At 35.3% G+C, this 23,170-nt stretch overlaps 3 protein-coding genes across 3 annotated transcripts in view; 2 read left to right on the top strand and 1 right to left on the bottom strand.

Annotated features, from left to right (window-relative positions):
* Nucleotides 1–4,353, top strand: part of LOC119836770 (armadillo repeat-containing protein 6 homolog) — a 9,445-nt gene extending 5,092 nt beyond the window's left edge. Inside the window, exons 7-9 of the mRNA XM_038362228.1 lie at nt 1,953–2,046; nt 2,944–3,093; nt 3,623–4,353. Of these exons, the coding sequence (XP_038218156.1) occupies nt 1,953–2,046; nt 2,944–3,093; nt 3,623–3,838 (460 nt within the window). The 3' untranslated portion in view covers nt 3,839–4,353. The remainder of the gene's footprint in view (nt 1–1,952; nt 2,047–2,943; nt 3,094–3,622) is intronic.
* A 514-nt stretch (nt 4,354–4,867) lies between these two features.
* LOC119836783 (structural maintenance of chromosomes protein 5) lies at nt 4,868–21,387 on the bottom strand. Its single transcript, XM_038362250.1, has 20 exons — nt 21,221–21,387; nt 21,002–21,143; nt 20,552–20,740; nt 19,934–20,154; nt 19,326–19,572; nt 18,798–19,005; nt 17,847–17,994; nt 17,120–17,261; nt 15,782–15,984; nt 14,077–14,240; nt 13,097–13,226; nt 12,669–12,804; nt 11,546–11,752; nt 11,286–11,369; nt 10,615–10,836; nt 9,806–9,915; nt 9,208–9,325; nt 8,789–8,949; nt 7,705–7,822; nt 4,868–6,735 (listed from the first exon to the last, which is right to left on the bottom strand). The coding sequence occupies exons 1-20, from the start codon at nt 21,289–21,291 to the stop codon at nt 6,601–6,603; spliced, it is 3,156 nt and encodes a 1,051-aa protein (XP_038218178.1). The 5' UTR covers nt 21,292–21,387; the 3' UTR covers nt 4,868–6,600.
* A 791-nt stretch (nt 21,388–22,178) lies between these two features.
* LOC119836623 (protein MTSS 1) overlaps nt 22,179–23,170 on the top strand; it is a 149,591-nt gene continuing 148,599 nt past the window's right edge. The window contains exon 1 of the mRNA XM_038362005.1: nt 22,179–22,735. Coding sequence (XP_038217933.1) covers nt 22,664–22,735 — 72 coding nt within the window. The 5' untranslated portion in view covers nt 22,179–22,663. The remainder of the gene's footprint in view (nt 22,736–23,170) is intronic.

The raw sequence follows: 23,170 nt of genomic DNA, 5'->3' as shown, positions 1-23,170 counted from the left end.
TAAACTTGACAAGAACAGAACGTGGCCTGTTACTTTTTGCATTTACTTTAGCGATTCTGGAGCAGTATAGTATGTCGGAGAGTTTTTGAGAATTTTATTTTTCAATCATTACTTGTCAGTAAAACCTGATAGGGTGCATCTCAAAATAATGTATATTTCTTCATATGTATTTCAAGAAGTGCTTCAGACAACAATTGTTTTATTTATGTTACGCAATTATATAGTGCATATTAATATTATGACGCAACCTAAGAGTGACAAGAGAAGACAAAAGATGGCAAGAGATTCTTTCCTTACAACCTAAAACCCGCATAACTTTTCGGCGGACTGAAAGTGCGATCGCAAATATAAACACCGCTCGTTATCTATGTGCAGTGTTTTTTTCTTTACGATAATTTCATTCTCCAATTGCCCCCTTTCATGTAACAATTCGGCCCTCAACTTCTCCGTCTCCAAACTGCGCCGCTGCAACAGGCTCATGCTGTCATTCAGATCGCGTATTTCCTCAATCAAACCAATCAGAGAGCCCTCCCTGCAATTTTCGACGTTCGGCCTGCAGTTCTTAACGTTCAATCTCGTTTGTGCCACCTGAATCCTCTGCGATACCTTTAGCATTTCTTCATGCAACGTCTCCATGATGTTCTCCGTTTCGACTATCTTCGCCAGCGTCAGTTTCAATTGATTCTCCAGTTCGATTCTCACTTGATCGGTGCGTGCGATTCTCGCACTTAACGCTTTGTTAACAGCTACGTCTTGGGAACGCAAATCGCGTGCGGAATTTATGAGACTCGCGTCCACTCTTTCTCTGAGCGCCTTCGATTTGTCTATTGCTGTTTTGAATTGTTGTAGCGCGTTCACTGTGAACTGTTCCCACGATTGCACGTCGGACTGTCCTTCGCATAGTCTCGTAGCACCGGCTGAGTCTTTGACATTGGTGGATTTAGTTTGCAGTTCGGAATTGTGAGTTTCGTATTTGAACGCTATATATTTATTGCTCCAGTCGCGTTCTAGGGCTTCTTTCGCGGCTATATTCATGATCATTTGACCGTCGATGTCTCTTAACATGTCCGATTGTAATCTTTTGACATTTTCTATTAATATTGACTCGTTGAAGAGTGCGTCTTCTGGCTCGTCATAAACCGTGTCAGATTGCATTCTATTACGCCTTAAGTTAAGGCATTCTTCTGTTATGTATTCTGGGATCTTCAATGTGTCCATAGCGTTTTTTAATTGTTGACGTAGATTCTCCAGTACGTTGATTTCTGCGTCGATGTCCCGTATTGCTCGCTCCAATTCAGATTTCCAATAGTTGATGTGTCTAGATCTGTGCTTGAGTTGATCTGTGCTGTCGCTGAAATCGTTGCAGGATGTCTGGTTCACTTTAACGATGCAATTTTTTGTTATCGACGTGTTTTTATCAGTTTTTCCTATAATGTCACCTTTAAGTATATCGCTGTTGTGTTTCTGCCAGTTGCTTATTGTTGTCAAGCCGATGTTTTTATCACCGAAGCAGAGGTGATCGCCGTCATTTGGGGCTGTCATTTTTGCCTTTTAATTTGTCTCGTTCAACGGAATTAAGTGGTGTGTAAGGATTATTGATTTGTTCGTTTCCATGGTAACTAGGATACAGTTTTATAGGAGTTAAAGATAAAATTTTCTCGTTTCTATGTCAACGAACAACTGAAAGTTCATTGTATTAGACGACTCTACACATATGGTGTATGTCACATAGCAGATAGGACGGTAGTAGTCAGTTTAAGTAAATTTGTAAAAACATTTTATAATTACTAACTAAATTTGACGTTTAAATCGATATTCAGCATCGAAAAAAAATCTTCCTAGTATGTAGTTTATTTGACTAATAAATCAATTTACACGGTTAAACCCTATCTATGTAATAAATACAATTATTTATATGAGGTTTAATATAGAAGATCATTTACTATTTTCAGAATAACAGCGCTCGCCGGTAACGATGATGTGAAGAGGCAATTGGTGAAAAGTGGAATCATTCCTATCATAGTGTCCATTTTGGCGAGGCATTCCGTGAGTGATGTAGTTTGGTCTCTTTTTAACGTATTGGTTGAATCGAGGTTTAGAAGTTTTTAAGAAAATTCATGTGAATTTTAATGTTCGTGTTGTTCAGAATAATATTGTATTTCTTAAATCATACCTTGAAGGTCTTTTCAAAGAAGGAACGATAATAATTATTTTTATTATAACTGATACTCAATATACTGCTACTACATGATAAAAAGTATCCCATTTTTTTTTAGTAATAAATGTGACTTATGTGCGAGTGTTCTTAGCTATGTTTGATGAATGTCGGTTGAACCGTTTAAAAGATGAATCGGTAACCGAATATTTATTTATTTATTTATGTATGCTTTATTGTTTTGGAATAATTACAAATTGAGACTTAACCTAGGGAACATTATCACAAGTGGCGGTCTTATCGCTAAATAGCGATTTCTTATATAATATCTGTAAATCGGATGGCTTTGTATTGTTTTATCTTATAAATATTAGGGTTAATGCCTATTTAATAACTCATATAGCTCACTTATCCTTTTAGAATTGACCCATACATTGTGCTCTCATCCAGAAGTCAATCTACATTTTACCATTTCCTTTTCCTCACCCGTCCCAGTCCATTCCTTCTTTCCAGTCGTAAAAAAATAGAAAAATAAATAAAACATCCAAACTGAGCGGTTGTCGAAAATTAAAAGTGTCAGTCTTAATAAATATTACTTTTCTTTTTTTAAAAAGTGATTTCCATTACTTGTGGTAACAGTATGACGATAAAGTTGTTTGTAATCTTTAGTCTACTTATAGAGAAAAAGGGGGGGGGGTCGTGGATTTTTTTTTTAATTTTCAATTAGTTTTTTTTTGTTATATTATTGTGTGTTTTTATATAAATGTGATTTGTTGCGATTGTTCTAGAGCAATCCAACAGTCGCGGCGATAACGTTAAAGTGCATAGCGGCGCTGTCGCTGCGCGAGTCGGCGCACTCGCGTCAGTTTGTCGACGCGGGCGCGGCCGAGCACGTGGCGCAGTGCATGCTCATGCATCCGGCCGATAGATCCGTGCAGGTGAGCTTTCTCACCTTTCAGCTACTTGAAGGTGGCTCAGTGCTTAGGGTCTCGGACTTAATATCGATAGGTTATGAGGTTCGAGACCAGGTGAGGCAGGCAAGGTTTTGTAGGCTGTGATGGTTTTGTAAAGGTTACGACACGTGACATCTGCCAACCCGCACTTGGCCAACGTGATTTGGTTATGGTGTTGGTTGGTGGTGGTTTGCCAGAATCCTCATAGAACTATGTCCCAGCATTTTGAACATATGGGCTGATGTTGATGATGTCAAAGTTGTTTGGATTATTATTCATGATACTCGTAACACATCTTGATTGGCCGGTCTGCAAAGTATGACACAGATAGATGAGAGCCTTAATAATCATGACTTATGACACATTACATAATCTCACACTTGGCCACACATGTAGACATATTACATAAGCTCACACTTTTCTGCTTTATATTATTTAGTAAATATAGCAGTAAGCAAATGTTTTATAAAAAAGCTTTCATATAACTTTCTAATCTTTGATTCTTCATTTTCAGAAAAACGGTTGTTGGGCCGTACGGAACATAGTGGCCAGATCGCGAGACCTAAACGTGAAATTCCTAGAATTAGGCATAGAGTCAATACTCAATAAAGCCTATGAGCTATTTTCCAAAGACTTCGGTTACGATATAAAGTCCGCCTTGAGAGATTTAGAGTGCGATGTGAAATTGGACGAACAGTGGACCGGTAAAGGCGTGCAGTTGGAACAGTAAACGTGGCGTTTGGAACGCGGCGTCTGGAACGCGGCGTTTGGAACGCCTCGGAAACGCTTGATGTGCAATTCAGGTAGCGGCCATTTGATCGAATATGAATGTTATTAAATTTGTATGTATGGACTATATTTAATGAAAATGGGTGAATGGGTTCAGATGAAATTTTTATTGAGAGTTTGTCATTGTAGATAGAATTTATACGAACGCTGTAACGAGGAAAGGTGATCTTAAATAAATAATAAGAAAAAACCCCGTAATTGCAATCACGCTTGAATTGCCTCATGATTTTCGATGTACTTTCATGTATCTAAACAATGAAATGCTTTTTATTTCGAAAAATATTTTTGCTCGACAGGAAAGCTAATTTTCAAGTTAAATGGCCGATATTCCCTATTAATATATAATAGTTAATACACGCTTATTACTTATTCCATTTTCAAAGGAATATCATAATATTAAATTAATTATTATTATTAATTTCTTATACTTTTTAACAGTAAACTTTTTATATACTGTCTTGTGTTTTATTTTTCAATTATTCGTTATTAGTTCAATCGAGCGTCCTGAGACGCAATCTTTCTTTATTGCAGGATCATCAAAGTACCACTTTTGGGAGGGAGTAAATGAAACAAACATTATAAAAAAATATTTATTAAAAAAAATGCTAATTTAATGAGGTTCGATATAAAACATTCAACAAACTTACGACTAACAGGTACCTTGTATATGTTATATTTCAATACAGATTCAAACTGTTATGAGAAAATAGGGTTTAAATTATCCTTACAAAAAATTCAAAGCAACGTTTAAACTAGTTATTTCACTACTAAAACCAAACGTTGTTGGGAAATCTCTGAAACTTTACAAGGCCATTTCCTTTGTGAAAACAATGAAAAAAATCCTGCCGAATTGATAACCTCTTGTATTTTTGAAGCCAGTAAAAATTACCCATATTTTTAATTTGTGCTAAATTAAACAAAAATCCATGATAAAAAAATAAAAAAAATAAAATAAAATGGTTATTATAAAATGGAAACATTTATAATAACCTTGCCATTATTACTAAGATTTATTATAAAAGGTCCAAGACACTATAGCCTATATAAAAAATTACACAGCACAAAATCTTCATTAGAAGATATTACATCACGATTTAAAAAGCAAACAAAAAAAAAACACTTATAAATAGAGAGTGAGAGCTGATTTTTCAATATCTAAATGCAATAACAGTAACGTTTTCCACCAAGAGAAAAAAAAAAAATCAATTGAAAAATCAGCTCTCATCAAAAATGCATCGCTGTGACTCGATAAACTATTAAGATACGCTATTGACATCATTTCACTAAGGCACATATTTCTTTTTTTTTTTTGATCGGTCTAGTCGGTTTCTCGATATATAATATCTGTTATATTATAGAAATGATCACCCATCCAATTTATGACCGTGGTATAAAAAAAAATGTGTAGTCTTATTTTTTGAATATATTAAACATTGAGAATTTTTTTGAAAGAATAGAAAAAAATTGATCACGAGGCGGGATTCGAGCCCGCGACTATTTGCCAAACAGTAGTGTTCCAATTCTTTCAAAATTTCTCATTTATAAAGCATTTCAATGCTATAAAACTAAAAATTATATTGGACATTTTTATCATTCAGCGAATTCTTATATTTAGTCACTATTTGATATTTGTATGTTTCAAGATAGCTGAAAACTCCACCTCTAAGTGACATAAAGTTACATTTTTAGTTCTTCTAGTATCATTTTTGAAGCATTGATACCAACAAATCTTTAAGACAGAATAATTGTATAGCATAAAATTTTAATACGAAAGTATATGAAACTTAACACAATGAAAATTTGGGACTGAAAAAATCCAATGCAATCAACACTTACAATTTTTAAAACGTATCATATTTTATGAACCTACAAGAGTTTATAGAAATAAGAAAGCAAAAATCTTATACTAATTTTCGGTAAGCGGTTTCGTCTGCGTATTCTAAGCTAAAGATGACAGTCTCAAACTATATCTGAACCAAATTCCATCTAAATTGTTTTTTTTGTTTTGCATTATAATATTAGTAGTGATTGTGCGTACTAAAATTGTCGTAGAATTATTTTAATGTATAAAATATATATTCTAAAAGTTTTTATATCAGAGGCTTATTTATGACATGTCTTTTTTATATATGCATACGAACTAAATTAATGATTAAGTCTAATAAAATCTACTTGCTATGCTAGGAAATAAAAATCATGGCACAAAACGATTCGAGTGTGTAAAACCTTACAACTTTCAAATAAGCATTTTAAAATGTTAGAACACGTTTATTATTTTTACCAAAACCAAAGGCTAAAAAGCATTCATTAACAGCCTAGGCCGTTGAAAAAACGGCACCGATTATTTCACTACCTGAATAATATCCAGACGTATCACTCAATACAACAGCAGCGTAAGAAAATTTAATTAAACGGCGGAGTTTAATAAATCGTCTAGGCAGTTAATGATAGGACCCTCTTTGTTGTATATCATATCGCTAGGTAATTGAGGTTTGCTCGGTCATGTATATATACATATTTATATCTATCCGGAGGTCTGCATCCTTTTCCTCACCCTCTCCAGGCCTTTCTTCCCTATCCTTTACCCTTAAAAAGCGAGTCGCAGAGGCACTTCGTGTGCGAATGTTCACGGGCGGTGGTGATCGCTTACCATCAGGCGAACCACCAGCCCTGTTGTACACAATGACATAAAAAAATATAACGTTAGGATGTCTGTCTGTACGCACGCGCGTTTTCTAAATGCTTCTGATATTGCCACTGCCTGTAGTTCATGATTTTCTTGCCGTTCATTATCGTATGTATCGTTACCTTTTCGTCGTACTCTAGTTTTGACAGTAGCTGTAAAAAGAACGCATCACTTTAAAATAAGGATCCATTCATAAATTACGTCACATGAATGTTGGTATTTTTTTAACCTCTCCCCCCTTTTTGGCACAGGCTGTCATATTTAATGAACCCCCTCCACACTCATATGGAAAAGGTTATTGCGATTTTTAGGTTATATTCGTCAATTATAAATTTCAAGACATAGACATATCTTAAATCTTAACATGTGACGTCACAAAGGGTCAAAACCCCTCCCCCCATCCCCCTCCCTATCAACAGGAGACCTAATTTACGGATGACCCTATGATAAAAAATCTTTGGCTTCTATACAATAATAAATAATAAAAATATATAGGTGGTTGGCGAAATAGTACGAGTATTATCATGGGAGGGAAAAAGGTTTTTTTATTTATTATTATTTTTTTTTGAAAAAGGCATTAAGTTAAAACTAATTCTAACTAGGTAAAACGTGTTGCAATGAAAAATGTGTTTTAGCGGTAACAAATATAAGTATACAAGTATTAAACCTAAGTATAAATATACTTTAAAAAAAAGCAGTGGTGGCTAAAAAAGCAGTGGTGGCTCAGTGGTGAGAACCTCGGACTTCAAAATCGATAAGTCGGGGTTCGAGACCGGGCGATCGTGCAGGAAATAAATTGATTTTTCAATTTTTGATTATCTGCACATGTGGATAACATCACCACTGCTTAAAACGGTGAAGGAAAACATCGTGAGGAAACCGGCATGTCCGAGAATCAAAAGTTCGACGACATGTGACATCTGCCAACCCGCACTTGGCCAGCGTGGTGGATTATGGCCTGAACCCTCATAGGAGGCCTGTGTCCCAGCAGTGGGAACATATATGGGCTGATGATGATGATGATGATGATAAATATACTTTACCATCATACAATATCGAGTACCCAAGCAACAAGACTAACTGAGTTAGGTAGTAACTTAATTTTTATTCTAAGCACTCACTTTAGGCGTCAGCAGAAAGTACTGCGAGTTGTCGCGTTCCGTGGTCACCTTCACCAGGAGCTGGAACATTTTCCGTTCGTTTATCGCGTCCATGCCTTGGTTGATTTCATCCACGCATCTGAAATTATAATCATATTTATTAGATATCCATTCCGCCTGCGAAATCATAAGAGAAGAAAAGCTTGGAAGTTTTACTAAATTGTAACATTTGCCCTCACATGAGTTGGCTTGACCACACGTGATCACACATGTCTTCACAGGTTTACCCTTGACCACACTTGATTACCCCTAACCATAATTTCTCTCTATCTTACAATATCGCATTTGTTTACACACGATCAAAAATACCCACTTCTGACAAAACGTCATATTAGATCATGAATCACACATCAACATCTGACCCCATGTGATCAAAATGTATTCCAAATTAAAACAATTAAATAGTTTAACTATAGCATTCATGTCTCCCTAGGCCACTATATGATCACATATGACTACATACGATCACACTATACAGCATCTGAGCACATGTTTTATATAATTGGAAGACAAACGAGCAGGTAAAGCCTGGTGGAAAGCAAATGCGCCGCCCATAGACGTCCATAACATAGTGTTACGGGTGTTGCTACTAAAAGCTACAATGCACATGACATAAAGGGGGCCAAAATTATCATTAATGAGTCTATAATAACACAATATCACACTTGACAACGTCTGACCACACATGAACGTTCCCGTCTCTCCACGAGCAGACACGACCACACATGATCACATTTCACAATATCCGACCACACATGACCATTCACATCTTTCCGTAACCACACACGCCTATTTGTACGTAATTGTGTCGTGTGTTTGTGTCCTTTTTGTATTTGTCCTTTTGTATTGGTGCAAATAAAGAGTTATCCTTCATCCATCCATCCATCCATGACCACACGTGACCATATACGATCACACGTGACCATATACGATCACACGTGACCATATACGATCACATGTGACCATATACGATTACATGTGACCAAATACGTGCACACGTGACCATATACGATGACACGCGCGCACGCTCGGCAGGCAGACGCACCGGAAGGGCACGGCGGCGGCGCGCGCCTGCAGCGCGAGCAGGTAGAGCGCGGTGCTGAGCGCGCGCTCGCCGCCCGACTGCGCGTGCCGCGTGAGCTGCTGCAGCTGCTCCGCCGCGCGGAACCGCACCCAGACGCCCACGCCGTACCCGTCGTAGTCCTCCTGCGCACACGCACACTATATAATATGCAACTCTTCGACTCTGTTTTTTAATATTGAAGCAGGTTGTTTCATTACTTTTACAAATTAGCAAATAATTATATTGATGTTTTTATTATTTCTATATATATACACGTTCGACGAAATATTATGTACTGTGATTGGAAAAGACTTGTTACCGGTTAGTTTAATCGCAAATCGAACAAACGAAAGACATCTTTCCTCACTAATATTAACATAGTTAATCAAATGTATGCTCACATCAGATCCCGCCTTTTCCAGCTTAATTTCACCAGCACAACCCATCTTAGCGAACATGTCACCGAAACCCTTGTTTATGCTACTCAGTAAAATCTCTAAGGACGGCAGCCATTTTGCTCTGAAAAGAAATTCACAAAGAACAATTTAAATAACATTTCACTCGTAATCTCAGCGTAAAATGGAAAAAAAATCAATAATTTTATTCTTCGATAGCAAATATCAAAACTTAAAGAATCTTTATGAAATAAAATACAAAGAAAACATAAAATCTATTATTATTAATATCAGTAATTGTAGTAAGTCATAAAGTTTGTACTTAAGCATCACTACATTTATTAAAGGAAATTGGAGAAATTTATAAAGAATAGACATTCGATCGTGACGCTGGAATCGAACTTGCACACTTCATTGCATTTGAAATTAATGATTTAATTGAGTGAAACCAACATTTTGAGATTTATTGTATATACTAATTATAAGACATAAGTAAAAATACTATACAGTCCTTATTTTACAATATAAACTAGAGAAAAATTATTTTAAGAATTGCAATTATAAACAATTAATGCAGATAATAATTTTTCTACATTACACATACTTGAGTGAATTCATCTTGTCTTCAAGCCGCTTGTTCAGATCAGCAGAACTGTTGACGTCCATTTTGAGTTTAGCTATCGCCCTCTCGCGTGCTTCATATTCTTTTATAATCTAGTTATTCAAATCAATGATATTTCATTTTATTTCAACCATATATGAAGTAAATTAATAAATAGAGGGTTTGAAATAGCCATGAAGTTTATACCATATACATATTTATTATACCCTTTTTTTACAAGGCGTTTGATTTATTACACTATCGGTATGAAAATCGGTTGGTATCCAAAGATAACTGAAATGGGTCTCTTCTTCTATGGCCCGTATTGCATCATCAAAATTCTACTCAATTTGCTAGGACACATGTGTTCATTTCTCAGAAAAATTCGTTTGCTTCGGGAGTTCCACAGGGATCTCATATGGGGCCCTTGTTATTAATTTTGTTTCTAAATGATCTAGCTTACAATAAATAATTAAAAATTAATCAGATGTAATGTGAATAGAATAGAGAATTCTTGAAAAATAATTGTAAAATGTTTATAAATGGTGTTCTCAGCTGTACAGCACAAGTATTAAGTGAAACTAAATATTTCTCCTTTAATCTAATATCTAACTTATATTTACAACCTTTTCGCTTTAAAGCCACTCTACAGACATTGGGTGTTAAAGAGAATAGCTTAGATTTTATAAAGACACGGAACAGAAAATTAATAAACCTGATTTCAAGTCAAATAACCTGTATTAAGCAATTGCAAGGTTCGCCATAGCGTTGTCGGTAGTGTCTTATAACGTTAAAAAGTAGATAATAAATACCTGTTCATCACCACTGTCCATACATTCGATTCTCGTCTGCAACTCGAAGCAGTGCTCTTGCAATCGAGTGAGATCCGATGGTAATTCATCGAATTGTTGCTTGTACGGGAAATCTGCGTCTTGTGGCAATTTATTGTTGCACGATCTTTTAGCTTCCAGAAGTTTCTCTTTGGCGTTCGATTTGGCGCGCGTTAGAAGGTTCTCGATGTTTTCTAGCGTCGCCTGAAATGCGTTAAGGTTATGTTTATAATTATGTGTTGGTTTGTTAAACTATAATTATATTATGTTACATTATTTTATTTCTGGAAGTTCCTCTTTTGCGCGTGTTAGGTTTTCGATATATGACCAATATATAATCTTGTGTTATAAAAATAGGACAATTTTATTATATGCTTTTAGGGAATATAAGTGTAACGTCTGCCGTTAGTTCTTCGGGAATCTAGTACAGGGACACTGAGAATTCACTGGCTCACCACTACACCCAGTACAAACGCAGGCGCATGTCGATCCCGACCCGTACGTTACCCGACTGACTGATCGACAACTACGCCATCTACTGGTGTACGTGAGACAATGTATATATCTATTTAATAGATACAAACACTACAATAAGGATAATGTAAAATTGTCCAAGCCCTACAGAAAGATAAGTTGGGATAACAATAACTTACTTGAACATTTCTCAGTTCGTTTCTTAACTCCCTTAATTGCGAGTCCTGTTGCACAATTGCATTCCTGCTTATATCCAATTTTATCTGTAAATAAATAAATTCTTAAATGTATGTTTAAAGTTCTTTGAAATATTTTCAAATTGAATAAATACGTAAAGACCACGAAAATAATATTGGGGAAAAAAATTCAAATTGACAATGGTAGTGTCGATTATTTTAATTAAAATTTTAATTATTTAAAAGTTTTTTTAACATCTCACCGTCCACAACTCCCTATCCAACATCTTCCCCTGTAGCTCCTTCACGATCCTGCTCAACTCCTCTTGTGCGCGACACTGCTGTAGCACTATCTCTTTCTGTTTCCTCTTGCACTTCTCTTTCTCTTGCTCGATGTTAAGTGTCGGCTCGTTTTGTATGTCTTCGATTTTTTTGTTTTGCAAGCGAATTTGGGCGCTTAGCGTTCGCACCTAGATGATTTTTTATATAAAGTTAATTCAGTTATAACTATTTATAAAATAAAGTTTACATAAATCTTAACTAACATGGAAAATATAATAAAGAGGAAATGTTGTTTTTGTATGTTTTGTTTTCAAACAAAACTACTGGACCGATTTCAAAAATTCTTTCGCTATTTGCAAGTTGCATCATCACTGAGTGACATAGGCTATATATGTACAACAGCTTGTACGCAAATTATATAACTAAAATATAGTTAGATTGCTGTAGTTTTTCAATCCACGGTTAAAACTTTTTCCTTCAATAAAGTTTTACACAATAATGTAAAAATGTCACCTGAAAATGATGTTTTGAAATGGTTACTTAATACGATATTTGTACAAATTTCGCAGGATTCACTAAAACACTCAAAACTTATTATTTAAGTTGACACAAGACAAATACCGTAATCGTGATCACTTATATTTATTCATGAAACTTTTTCTATAGTACGACAGAGCAACACGAGCAGCGCCATCTAGTGTTAATTAATGAAACTAATACAATAAAATTCACAAGTTAATACAAAATAAGACCATATTTGACGAATTAATTTTGACCAAGGATTGAAGAAACGGCAACAAGTGGGGTAAAAATTCCATTAATTTTATAGTAATACTAGCTGCGCCCCGCGGTTTCACCCGCGTAAGTCCGTATCCCCGTATCCCGTAGGAATATCGGGATAAAAAATAGATGTTGGCCGATTCTCAGACCTACCCAATATGCTTACCAAATTTCAGAGGAATCGGTCAAGCCGTTTCGGAGGAGTATGGCAACGAAAACTGTGACACGAGAATTTTATATATATAGATTTTTTGAAACAAATATTCATATTAATTATGTTTTATTCTCCTAATTCATAATCACATGAAATCAATGATTAAATACCTTCTCCACTCCTTCGTTGATCCTTTTCCTCTTAGTGTTGAATTCGTTTAAACTAACTTCCAAGGCGGACAATTTAGTTTCTATCTCCTTTATTTTTGTTTTGTGAGACTGTGCTGTTTGTTCTAATCTAGATAATCTGAAATGAAAGATCAAATTATAAATTTTACTGTTTACGAGCAATAAAATACTACTGCTTACTAAGGTGTGTGACCCTTTAGCATGTTATATATTATTATCAAAGACACATATCGCAGAAAAATTTCAAGTTAAATCAATTAATGAAATCATTGTGCAAGTATGTCTTGCTTTATTAATAACATAACATAAATAAAAAAAAACACAATAATCAAGAAAAAAAAACATCGAAAATATCTCTCGTATGAATCACACTTAAAAAAAAAAAAAAACAAAAAAAAAACACAACTCACTGATTATTGAAGTTGGTAATCTGTTCAACGTCTACAGTATTAGCGAGCAACCTCGCGGGACGAATCTCGACTGTGGAACTTGATTTGGCTCCGCTGTACGCTGATACGCGTACCGAGAACTTGTGGTTTTCTGGAAATATATGATTTAATTAAAATTCCACTTTTATAAAGCCTTTCATTGCTATAAAACTGAAAATAATTCGGCTATATTTTTTTGTTAATTAATCGACCCGTGAAGGAGCGCGTAATAAAAAATAAATTTCAGATATGGATTGTTATTTGACTTTAAACAAATCTTTGTATACTGGGAAGTACGACACCTCCACAGAAAACTGGCGAGAAATAGTAGCATGCTTTTGCGTTTTATACAGTTCTGGAGTAAATGGAGGCCTGTTTCCTTTTCCTTACCCGTCGCTGTCCACTCCCTCATTCCATTCGCCAATCCTCACCCTTTCCCTCACGCATCCGCAGAGGCACTACCACTGCTCTGTTCAAGAGCGGCGGTGATCGCTCACCATCAGGCGACCCACCAGCTCAGTTGGCCGCTGTCACATCCTACTATCCTACCTTACTAATACTATAAATGCGAAAGTTTGCAAGGATTTGTGTGTGTTTGTTGTTCTTTCACGCAACAACTACTGAACCGGTTGCAATGAAATTCGGTACGTAGACAGCTGGACAACTGGAATAACATATAGGCAACTTTAGTATTTTCTTGTTTGATTGTACGCGAGTATTATACATTTAGAAATTAAAAACTTTTTAACGGATTTTAAACGCGATTTATTCATTATATTATTAACCCGACGTTTCGAACACTTTAGTCGGGTTAATAATATAATGAATAAATCGCGTCTAAAATCCGTTAAAAAGTTTTTAATTTCTAAATATAGGCAACTTTTTATCCCGATATTCCTACGGGATACGGACTTACGCGGGTGAAACCGCGGGGCGCAGCTAGCACAAGATAAAACAGTCACCCGTGAAAAAGTGCGTGATGTGCGCGGGCACTCTTGCGCTGTGTGTGTAGGTGTGCGCGTCGCCCACGGGCACGCGGTGCAGGCGGTAGTGCGCGCACAGCCAGCGCCGCAGCGCCGCCGGCGCCGCCAGCGCGTCCGACACGTACGCGTAGAAGCCGAGGTAGCTGCGGACGGCGTGCGGCACTCCTGTAGCGATGCCTCGCCACCGTCGTATCGCTCATTTCGACGATATCAACGACCGGTGTCAAAGCAAATCACTCATGTCAACAATATCGACGACCGGCGTCAAGGCAAAATCACTCATGTCAACAATATCGACGACCGGCGTCAAGGCAAAATCAGTCATGTCAACAATATCAAAGACCGGTGTCTAGGCAAAATCACTGATGTCAACTATGTCAAAAACCGGTGTCGAGACAAAGTCACTCATGTCAACAATATCAAAGACCGATGTCAAGACAAAATCACTCATGTCAACAATATCAAAGACCGGTGTCAAAATCATTCATGTCAAAAATATCAAATAACGGTGTCAAGGCAAAATCACTCATGTCATTAATATCAAAGACCGGTGTCTAGGCAAAATCACTCATGTCAACAATATCAAAAACCGGTGTCAAGACAAAATTACTCTTGTCAACAATATCAAAGACCGGTGTCAAGACAAAATCACTGATGTCAACTATGTCAAAAACCGGTGTCGAGACAAAGTTACTCATGTCAACAATATCAAAGACCGATGTCAAGACAAAATCACTCATGTCAACAATATCAAAGACCAGTGTCAAAATCATTCATGTCCACAATATCAAATAACGGTGTCAAGGCAAAATCACTCATGTCATCAATATCAAAGACCGGTGTCTAGGCAAAATCACTCATGTCAACAATATCAAAACCCGGTGTCAAGACAAAATTACTCATGCCAACAATATCAAAAACCAGTGTCAAGACAAAATTACTCTTGTCAACAATGTCAAAAACCGGTGTCAAGACAATGTCACTCATGTCGACAATATAAAAGACCGATGTCAAGGCAAAATCATTCATGTCAACAATATCAAAGTCCAGTGTCAAGGCATAATCACTCATGTCAACAATATCAAAAACCGATGTCAAGACAAAATTACTCATGTCAACAATAACTCATGTCAATGTTAAAAAAGCCGAGGTAGCTGGGAATGTCATACAAATAAAACAATTACGTCGTTCGTTAGAAGCCTTCAATTTACCATCATTTACAATCTACATATAATTTCGAATATGCATTGCTTTTTAACCAATCCACCCGAAAAAAGGGCATGATAAAAATAAATTTCAGATGCAGATTGTTCATTAACCATTTAAGTGGTAGTCGAGCACGCTTCGGCACGAATTAGGCCAGCTCACACAGGGGAAGTACCACACCCCTACAAAAGACCGGCGTGAAATAGCATGCTGCTGTGTTTCGTTCGGTGAGTGGGGGACCCGGAGGCCCATATCTTTTTCCTTCCCAGTCCTTTCCTTTATACTTCTCACCAATCCTTTCTTAATCCCTTCCCAATTTAAAGTCGGCAATCTATTTGTAGAGGCGTAAGATCTGCAATGCACCTTATGTCTGTATGTATATTATTATACCTCTCTAAATGTTCATAGGCGGTGGTAGCGCTTATCATCAGACGACCCAAAAGCTCGAATACTGATGATGACATAAATAAAAGCTCACCTCAACTGCGATATATCCTGCCTCTGTATAGTGAAACTGTCCGGCGGGCTGCACACAGCGTTCACTCGCTTCAAGCCGAGCTCTCGAACCTTCTTCATAAACAGGTTCATATCGCGGCTGGACTCGAACGTGAATGCGACGAGATCGCGGGCGGCCACCGACGCTTCTAGATATCGCGCGAACTTCGGGTCGGTGAAGTTGATCTGAAATTGTAAATGGATAATTTAAAAGCAAAGGGATGATGCTGCTGATGATGATGGCGATGATGATGATGGTGATGATGATGATGGCGATGATGATGGTGGTGGTGATGATGATGGTGGTGATGATGATGATGATGGTGATGAAGTCGATAGTTCGAGCCCGGGCAAGCAAATAAAGAGATTTTTAATTTTTTCTGCGATTGTGGATAACATTACTACCATTTGAATCGGTGTAGGAAAACATCGTGGGGAAACCGACATGTCCAAGAATCAAAAGTTCGACAACATGTGACAATTGCCAACCTGCAATTGGCTAGTGTGATGGATTATGACCTGAACCCTCATAGGTCTGTGTCCCAGCAGTGGGAACATATACAGGTAGATGATGATTGTGATGATTATGATGAACCTGCGGCGTCGCTCGCCTGGGTCCCGGGGTAAAAAATAGCCTATGTGCTAATCTAGATTATAATCCTTCTCTGTACCAAATTTATCCTATAGATACGATGAGATGTTTTCTCTTGTAAGTGTAACAACATCCATGTATCTATCCATCCACATAATATACTAACAGACAGAGAAATTTGGCATGCAGATAGATGTTATGACGTAGCATCCATTAAGAAAGGATTTTGATAAATTGTTTCCCCGAGGGGATAAAATAGAGGATGAAAGTTTGTACCATGAAAATTTCACCGAGTTTCGCGTTTATAATATTACTAGCTTTCCGCCCGCGGCTTCGCCCGCGTGGTATTCGGTTATATCGCTTTCATCTCCCTATTTCAACTCCTTATATAAATATAATCTATGACTGTGAATGACATTGACATTTGTTATTCGCGTTTTTTAAAATATGCAAAATTAAATGTACATTTTTCAATATTTCTGAACAAATACACCAAAAAAATAATTAGTGAAATCGGTCCAGCCATTCAAGCGTGATGCCGTGACCAAGGAAAACGGGTTTCATTTTTATATATATATATAGATTAGGATAAATGCGAAAATGGCAAAACCATTATCCATTATAAATATGCATCCGTTTAAACTGTTAAAATTGAGTCCAAATAAGTAACTTACATACAAACATACAGATGAAGCTTATACAAGGGTGTTAAAAATATAAAACCCCTACCTCCAGCATCATGGGTTCATAAACAGGTTGTTCGAACATATTCTTATTGTCCCTTAACCACATAACTGCGTTGTATGCGTCTTCGCTGTATGAGCGGAGCACTTCTAATCTCTTTAGATCCACATCTTCTAGATTGCGTATTCTGCAATGTAAAGTATATAATTAGAGAAAGAGTGTTGTTTTTAGAGTTATTTTTTATGTTAAACCAAAAAATTAATATTATCAAGTATTTGCGGTAGTTATTGGTCAAGTAGTTGCGATATATTGTGGACTAGACGCTCGTACCGGCTTCGCTAGGATATAAAGATTCCTGTTTTGTCCCAATGGAGCAATCGGGATAAATAGTATCCTATCACCCAAGTCACCTCATACCCTTTTTGTATACCAAATTTCATCAAAATCCGTTCAGTAGTTTCAGCGTGATTGACGGGCAAACATCCAAATAAACAAAATTTCACATTTATAATACTAGTGTGATAGTGTAATTTTCAACTACTTTTCATAGAAAAAACGTAGATAGTTACCAAATCATTTCTACATGTACATTGAACTATATATGTACTGTATGTCTGTTTGTATGTGCGTCACTCACGTAAAAACCACTAAGCAGATTTTGACAATTTTTTTAAGGGTGATAAAAAACCAATATTATATACAACTTTTAGGCTAGGTTTTATTTGAAAAAAAAAAACCATATTACTCTTATCATCTTAAATAAAAATCTCACTTGTTTTGGTACAGCCGTATCTGAGGTGTAACATTGTTCTCCAAATCATACTGCACTTCCAACTTCTGCTTCTTCAATGTGTCAATCGCTGCATTTGTTTTCGTTATGGGCTTATGGAGTTCGGCTAATTCCATTTTCACTCTACTCTCTGCAACAAAAAAAAAAGTATTCACTTAAATATTACTTTAAATAAGAACCTATTCAAGTGTTTAACTAGCCTGTAATTAGATTTGACTTAATAGAAAAAGTATTATGGCGACAATTATTGTAATTATAAGACACTAGCTGTCCGGGCGATACTCGCAACGCCATAGAATATTGTGTCGACATATTTTCCTTATTGTTCTTACCTTTTAATCCTTCTCTAGAGCTCCACGGAAATATGAATACCAAAATAAGATAAATCCGTTCAGTCGTTCTCGAGTTTTAACGAGACTAACGAACAGCAATTGATTTTTATATAAGTATGTATATATATGTAATGTACTGTAATGTTACTCAAAATATTATCACCATATGTACGTCTAACACATACAATATAATAATACATGAAGAAAAGTATAACATTGCATCTGACCCTGATAAATAGGAGTTTTTAGAAATAATAGCCATGGGATAAAATTTTGTAAAACAACCAAACTTTTAAAGCAATAAAACCCCATCATTTCACATTCTGGTATATATTATAACATTATTTTATTCTATTATTACTAACTATTTATTTGCATTGCTCATCTATATAATAGAGTTTAGTTAGTTTTGCTATTTATAACTAAAGAGAGGCAAATGACCAATCTTGTTAAAATTGCACAGAGACAGTTTAAAACCCAAAAAAGTGTAATTTTTATTCTACTTTTTTCATTCAAAAATTCTATGTCTGTCTATTTTTTCATCCCACTACACGGGCAAAGCCATGGGTGGAAATCAAATTCATTAATACAAATCACTCACCATCACCAACCGTTTCTACCAATCTTTCCTTATCAGTGACTAGCTTTTCCAATTTAGTTTTAGCCTCTAAGAGCTCTCGTTTTTTATTCTGATGACGTTCCAATGTCTCTTGAAATGCCGAATCCAAATCTTTCAGAGTGTACTCTTGTGATCGCACTGTGTTCAATGTTTCTTTTACTTTATCTTTGAGGGAGTGTAGTTCTCTACCCTGTTATTGGATGATGTCAAATGAAATTGTATAATTCATGAGTATTATAATGAAGGTATAAAATATTATACAACTTTAAGCACACGGCTTAACATTGCAACATAAAGACAATATACTATATATAGTATTATATGATGTTCTATGGGATGATATGCAATAAATAGAAAATTAAGTAAATACTAAGCTTCAGTCAAAGAAATTCAGTAGATTCTCGGTATAAACTTTCCCAAAACAAGATATTTTTCGTATAAACAATATTTTTTCACTTTTATTTAAAACCTTGGACTGAATTGCAAAAAAACTTAAAGAAATAAACTTACAGCATTCAACTTCTGTTGTTCCAACTTACTGATGCCACTTTTGGCTTTCTCTAGCACCTTTTCGAGTGGCTCCATTTTGCTTTTGTGCGACGTGACGAGTTTAACCGCTTCTTTCTTATCATTGGTGTATTCAACTACCTTTTCCCTAAGGTCTTGGTATTCAATATATAGCTTCTTTTTTTCGCATATTTCAATCTCGTGTTCTATTTCTTTCCTCTGATTCATTGTATCTATTATAACTTTAAGTCTAAAATAGGTGATAGAATTGACAGTTAAAAATTTATAAATTATAAAATTTTTATAATTAGAATAGCTGCACGCCTCGATTCTTCCCGGGTAGTCATGAATCGTAATTGAAATAATAAAAACTATCCCATATTTAAAGATGAATCAAACTGCACAGAGTGTGCAAATTTTATTAAAATTGGTTGAGTAGTTTAGAAGTCTATGGCGGACAAACATATATTTACATGTAATATATATATACATATTAAGATTTAATTAATAACAAAGACACATATTATCACTTACATCAAGATTTTATTATTACTAATTGATCAAAAGTTTCAACAAGTGAACTCAAATTTAATAAACCTCAACATATTTACCGTTCATTCAATCTAGTTTGTTCTTGCAACATCTGTGCATTGTTCTCCAATGTTGTATTCAAACAGCGCTGTTCGTTTCTAGTGCTTATCAGCTCATCGAGTTGTGCCACACTGTCCTGACCACCGACAGCTGATAGAGTGCTTCTCAGCAGCTCCTGAGGGTTCATTTTGGAGAAATCCTGCACGCGATCTTGTGGTAGTAATTGACAGAGATTGTCAACCTTAGGGGTTAGTAAAAATTTATATTTAAACTAATTTCTCAGGATCATCTTGCACTTCATTTTTCTTAATTTTGGTCCTTTGGCATAAATTGTTTTGAATTTTTTTGTTGGAATGAAGATAATGAAGGAATATAAGTATAAGAAATAACTATATCAATCTTGTAGAATGCCTTGTTCTTGGTATATGTTTTGCAAACAAATGTGCTGACGAGAGATGATGTTCAAAGGAGGTATTGAAGAATAATAAAATTACACATCTTTTTAATTCCAAAGTAAATTGTGGTTAAAACATTAGGTATTAAGAGGTACATTAATGTAATTTACATGTGAAGTCCCATGGCCCCTTGAGGGATATGGGACACATGAAATAATAAAGTGCAAATAATTGCTTACTAACCTGTATATTAAATGATGCAATTAATTCCTGAACCTGCTTCTCCCTGACTGTTTTATGGTCTATATACCACATGGATAATTCTTTGAGATTGAAACTCCTAGTGATAATTACATTTCTCTGGCCTGGTTTCTGATATAGCTCTATTTCTATACTTGCTTGCTCACATCCACATCTTACATATTCAGATATCTAGAAATATGATTAATAGTTTTTCAATAACTTTTTAATTAAATTTAGAAAGCATTGAACATCCTAACTTTTATTAGAACTGACTACAATTAGAAGATCACTGAGTAGGGTGTGACGAAAAGGCAGATTAAGCCGGCAGAATAAATAAATTTGAAAACTGGCATATAAAAAAGTTTGCTGGATATATTATTTAATGATTATTTCCTATGTTAAATCGGATTTAATATAATACTTTTAAAAAAAAATAGTTTTGGAACAAACCTTTTTAGCTCTTCCTATAACACTAGTTTTTCCACATAAGCCCAAAATAATAGCACAAACAAAAGTCGATTTTCCCGTGCCATTTGGACCTATTATCACGTTGAGGGAAGGACCAGGATATAATTCTACTTCTTTGTATGTTCTGAAATAAATTTTATTAAAAAACAATGATAAAATCATAAAAATACACACAAATCCGGTGGTAGAATATTAACATACAAAAAGTTTTCAAGCGCAATTCTGTAAATACTGCCTGGTTTATTTCCATTTGTATTTACTACTTTAGACATTTTTGTAAATATTTCTTAAATTCTGAATACAATATCTCATGAAAATAATATTTAATTTGTTTTCCGCCTAAATGTGAAACGATTTCATGTTTAAAATAGACAATGACCGAATTTCAATGAGGACAATGACATTGACGTTTATCTGATATTTCCTTGCCAGTATATATAATATTTATTTATATCCTACTGACATAATAAACGCAAAAGTTTGTAAGTTTGATTGGATGCTTGTATGGATGTTTGTTACTCTTACGCAAAAACTGTTAAACCGATTGCAATGAAATTTGGTTCGTAAACAGCTGGACAACTGGAATAACATGTAGGCTACTTGTATCCCGATGTTCCTACACTCAAGCATTTATTTAATCAACAAGGATTCATAGATTTAGGATCTAGTCCTAGTTTAGAATAACTTTTGAATTTTCAAAGCGCAGAGAAATAATGATTTACCACAATTCGGAAAACAGTTGCTACAGAGAGTGCAGTGAAGAAACTTTGTAGTTACTTTTATAAAATGATGACAGCGTCATTCAATATATAAAACAATAATCTTCATAGATCTTGATAACCACAATTCTCTATCTTAATGTTAATACATATATTAATGCCATAGAATTGTCCTGTGGTGCATATTATGCGACAACATTTTATGGATTTTAACTTCATCTTCTATATTCACTAATGCTATATAGGAGCTAGGTACTAGCATGTATTAGCTAAATTCTCTGAATGAATCAAGATCACTAATTTTTACGTATTGAGAATATTCTATCATTTTTAAATAACCAAAAATACTTTTCTAACGTAGGTCACTTGATTTTTTTTTATAGCTTGCAACATTGATAAGGTAAGTTTTGCAGAATCTATGCATGAAACGGAACGCGACCAAACAAACTGAATTTGACCGTCGGGTAAAATGTTCTGTGTCGGACTGTCGCTTCGTTTGTGATGTGAGCGTTTATTCGATTTAAATAATGTTTTTATTGTTTCGTGAATGAAAACAGCTTCAATCAACAGCTGCATTGATTGAATAGTTGCTATTAATATAGTGAAAACCGAATTGGCTAGCTAATAACGGTATTTTCACTATAATTAACAATAAACATACGTTCCTATCGCCCTGATTTCATGGAGGATATTCGTGTTTATAAATATTGATTTGTTGCATATCTCGTTTTCTTTAATTTCCATTGTGTCTCAAATTGTGAAGTGTAATGTAGGTAGACGTAGGAAGTGTAAAAGATAACAATTGTTAGAGTGAAAATGCAACAGATGTCTTATTTTCGCTATGGCGCTTTACCGTGTGTTGTGATTGCAAGCGGTCGATCGTGTTTTCTGTGATTTTGTGTTGGATTTGTGTTGAATTTTGACAATGGAGGGGACTACGGAAAAGGATTGTTCCCCGTTGTGGAACCTTTATCAGCAAATAGTAGCAGATATGAAGGTAGGTCAACTTTTTAATTTATCTTTCTCAACATTCGTCTTTGTATGGTTGGTCGCAACTCGCGCCCCACATTTTCTAAAGTGTCCTGATAAAGCGTTCGAATTGAACGAAATATTTCTCGTAATTAATTTAGAATTTTGCGGAAGTACTCTCAATGTGCTATGGTGTGTAAATATTAAATTAAAGGCAACAAAGATGTTTTTTAACACGCGACTTGATCTGCCGGTAATGGAATGGAAAATCATGGGAGATCCACATGACAAATATAGGAGAATATAAGATACTTTAATATTTTTATAGTTCAAAAATTGGAGCAATGAAATTGCTTTTTTTTTTTAAATCTGTATAGGTTCAATCAGTTATTCTAAACAGGGATACTCACAAAAACATCGTAATATTTATTGTGTAATTGTAAAATACTATATATAATGTTTT

Source organism: Zerene cesonia, chromosome 25 (genome assembly GCF_012273895.1).
Source record: "Zerene cesonia ecotype Mississippi chromosome 25, Zerene_cesonia_1.1, whole genome shotgun sequence".
Classification (NCBI taxonomy): Eukaryota; Metazoa; Arthropoda; class Insecta; order Lepidoptera; family Pieridae; genus Zerene; species Zerene cesonia.
Note: the sequence above shows the minus strand (reverse complement) of the source record. Positions and strands in the feature narration are given on the sequence as shown.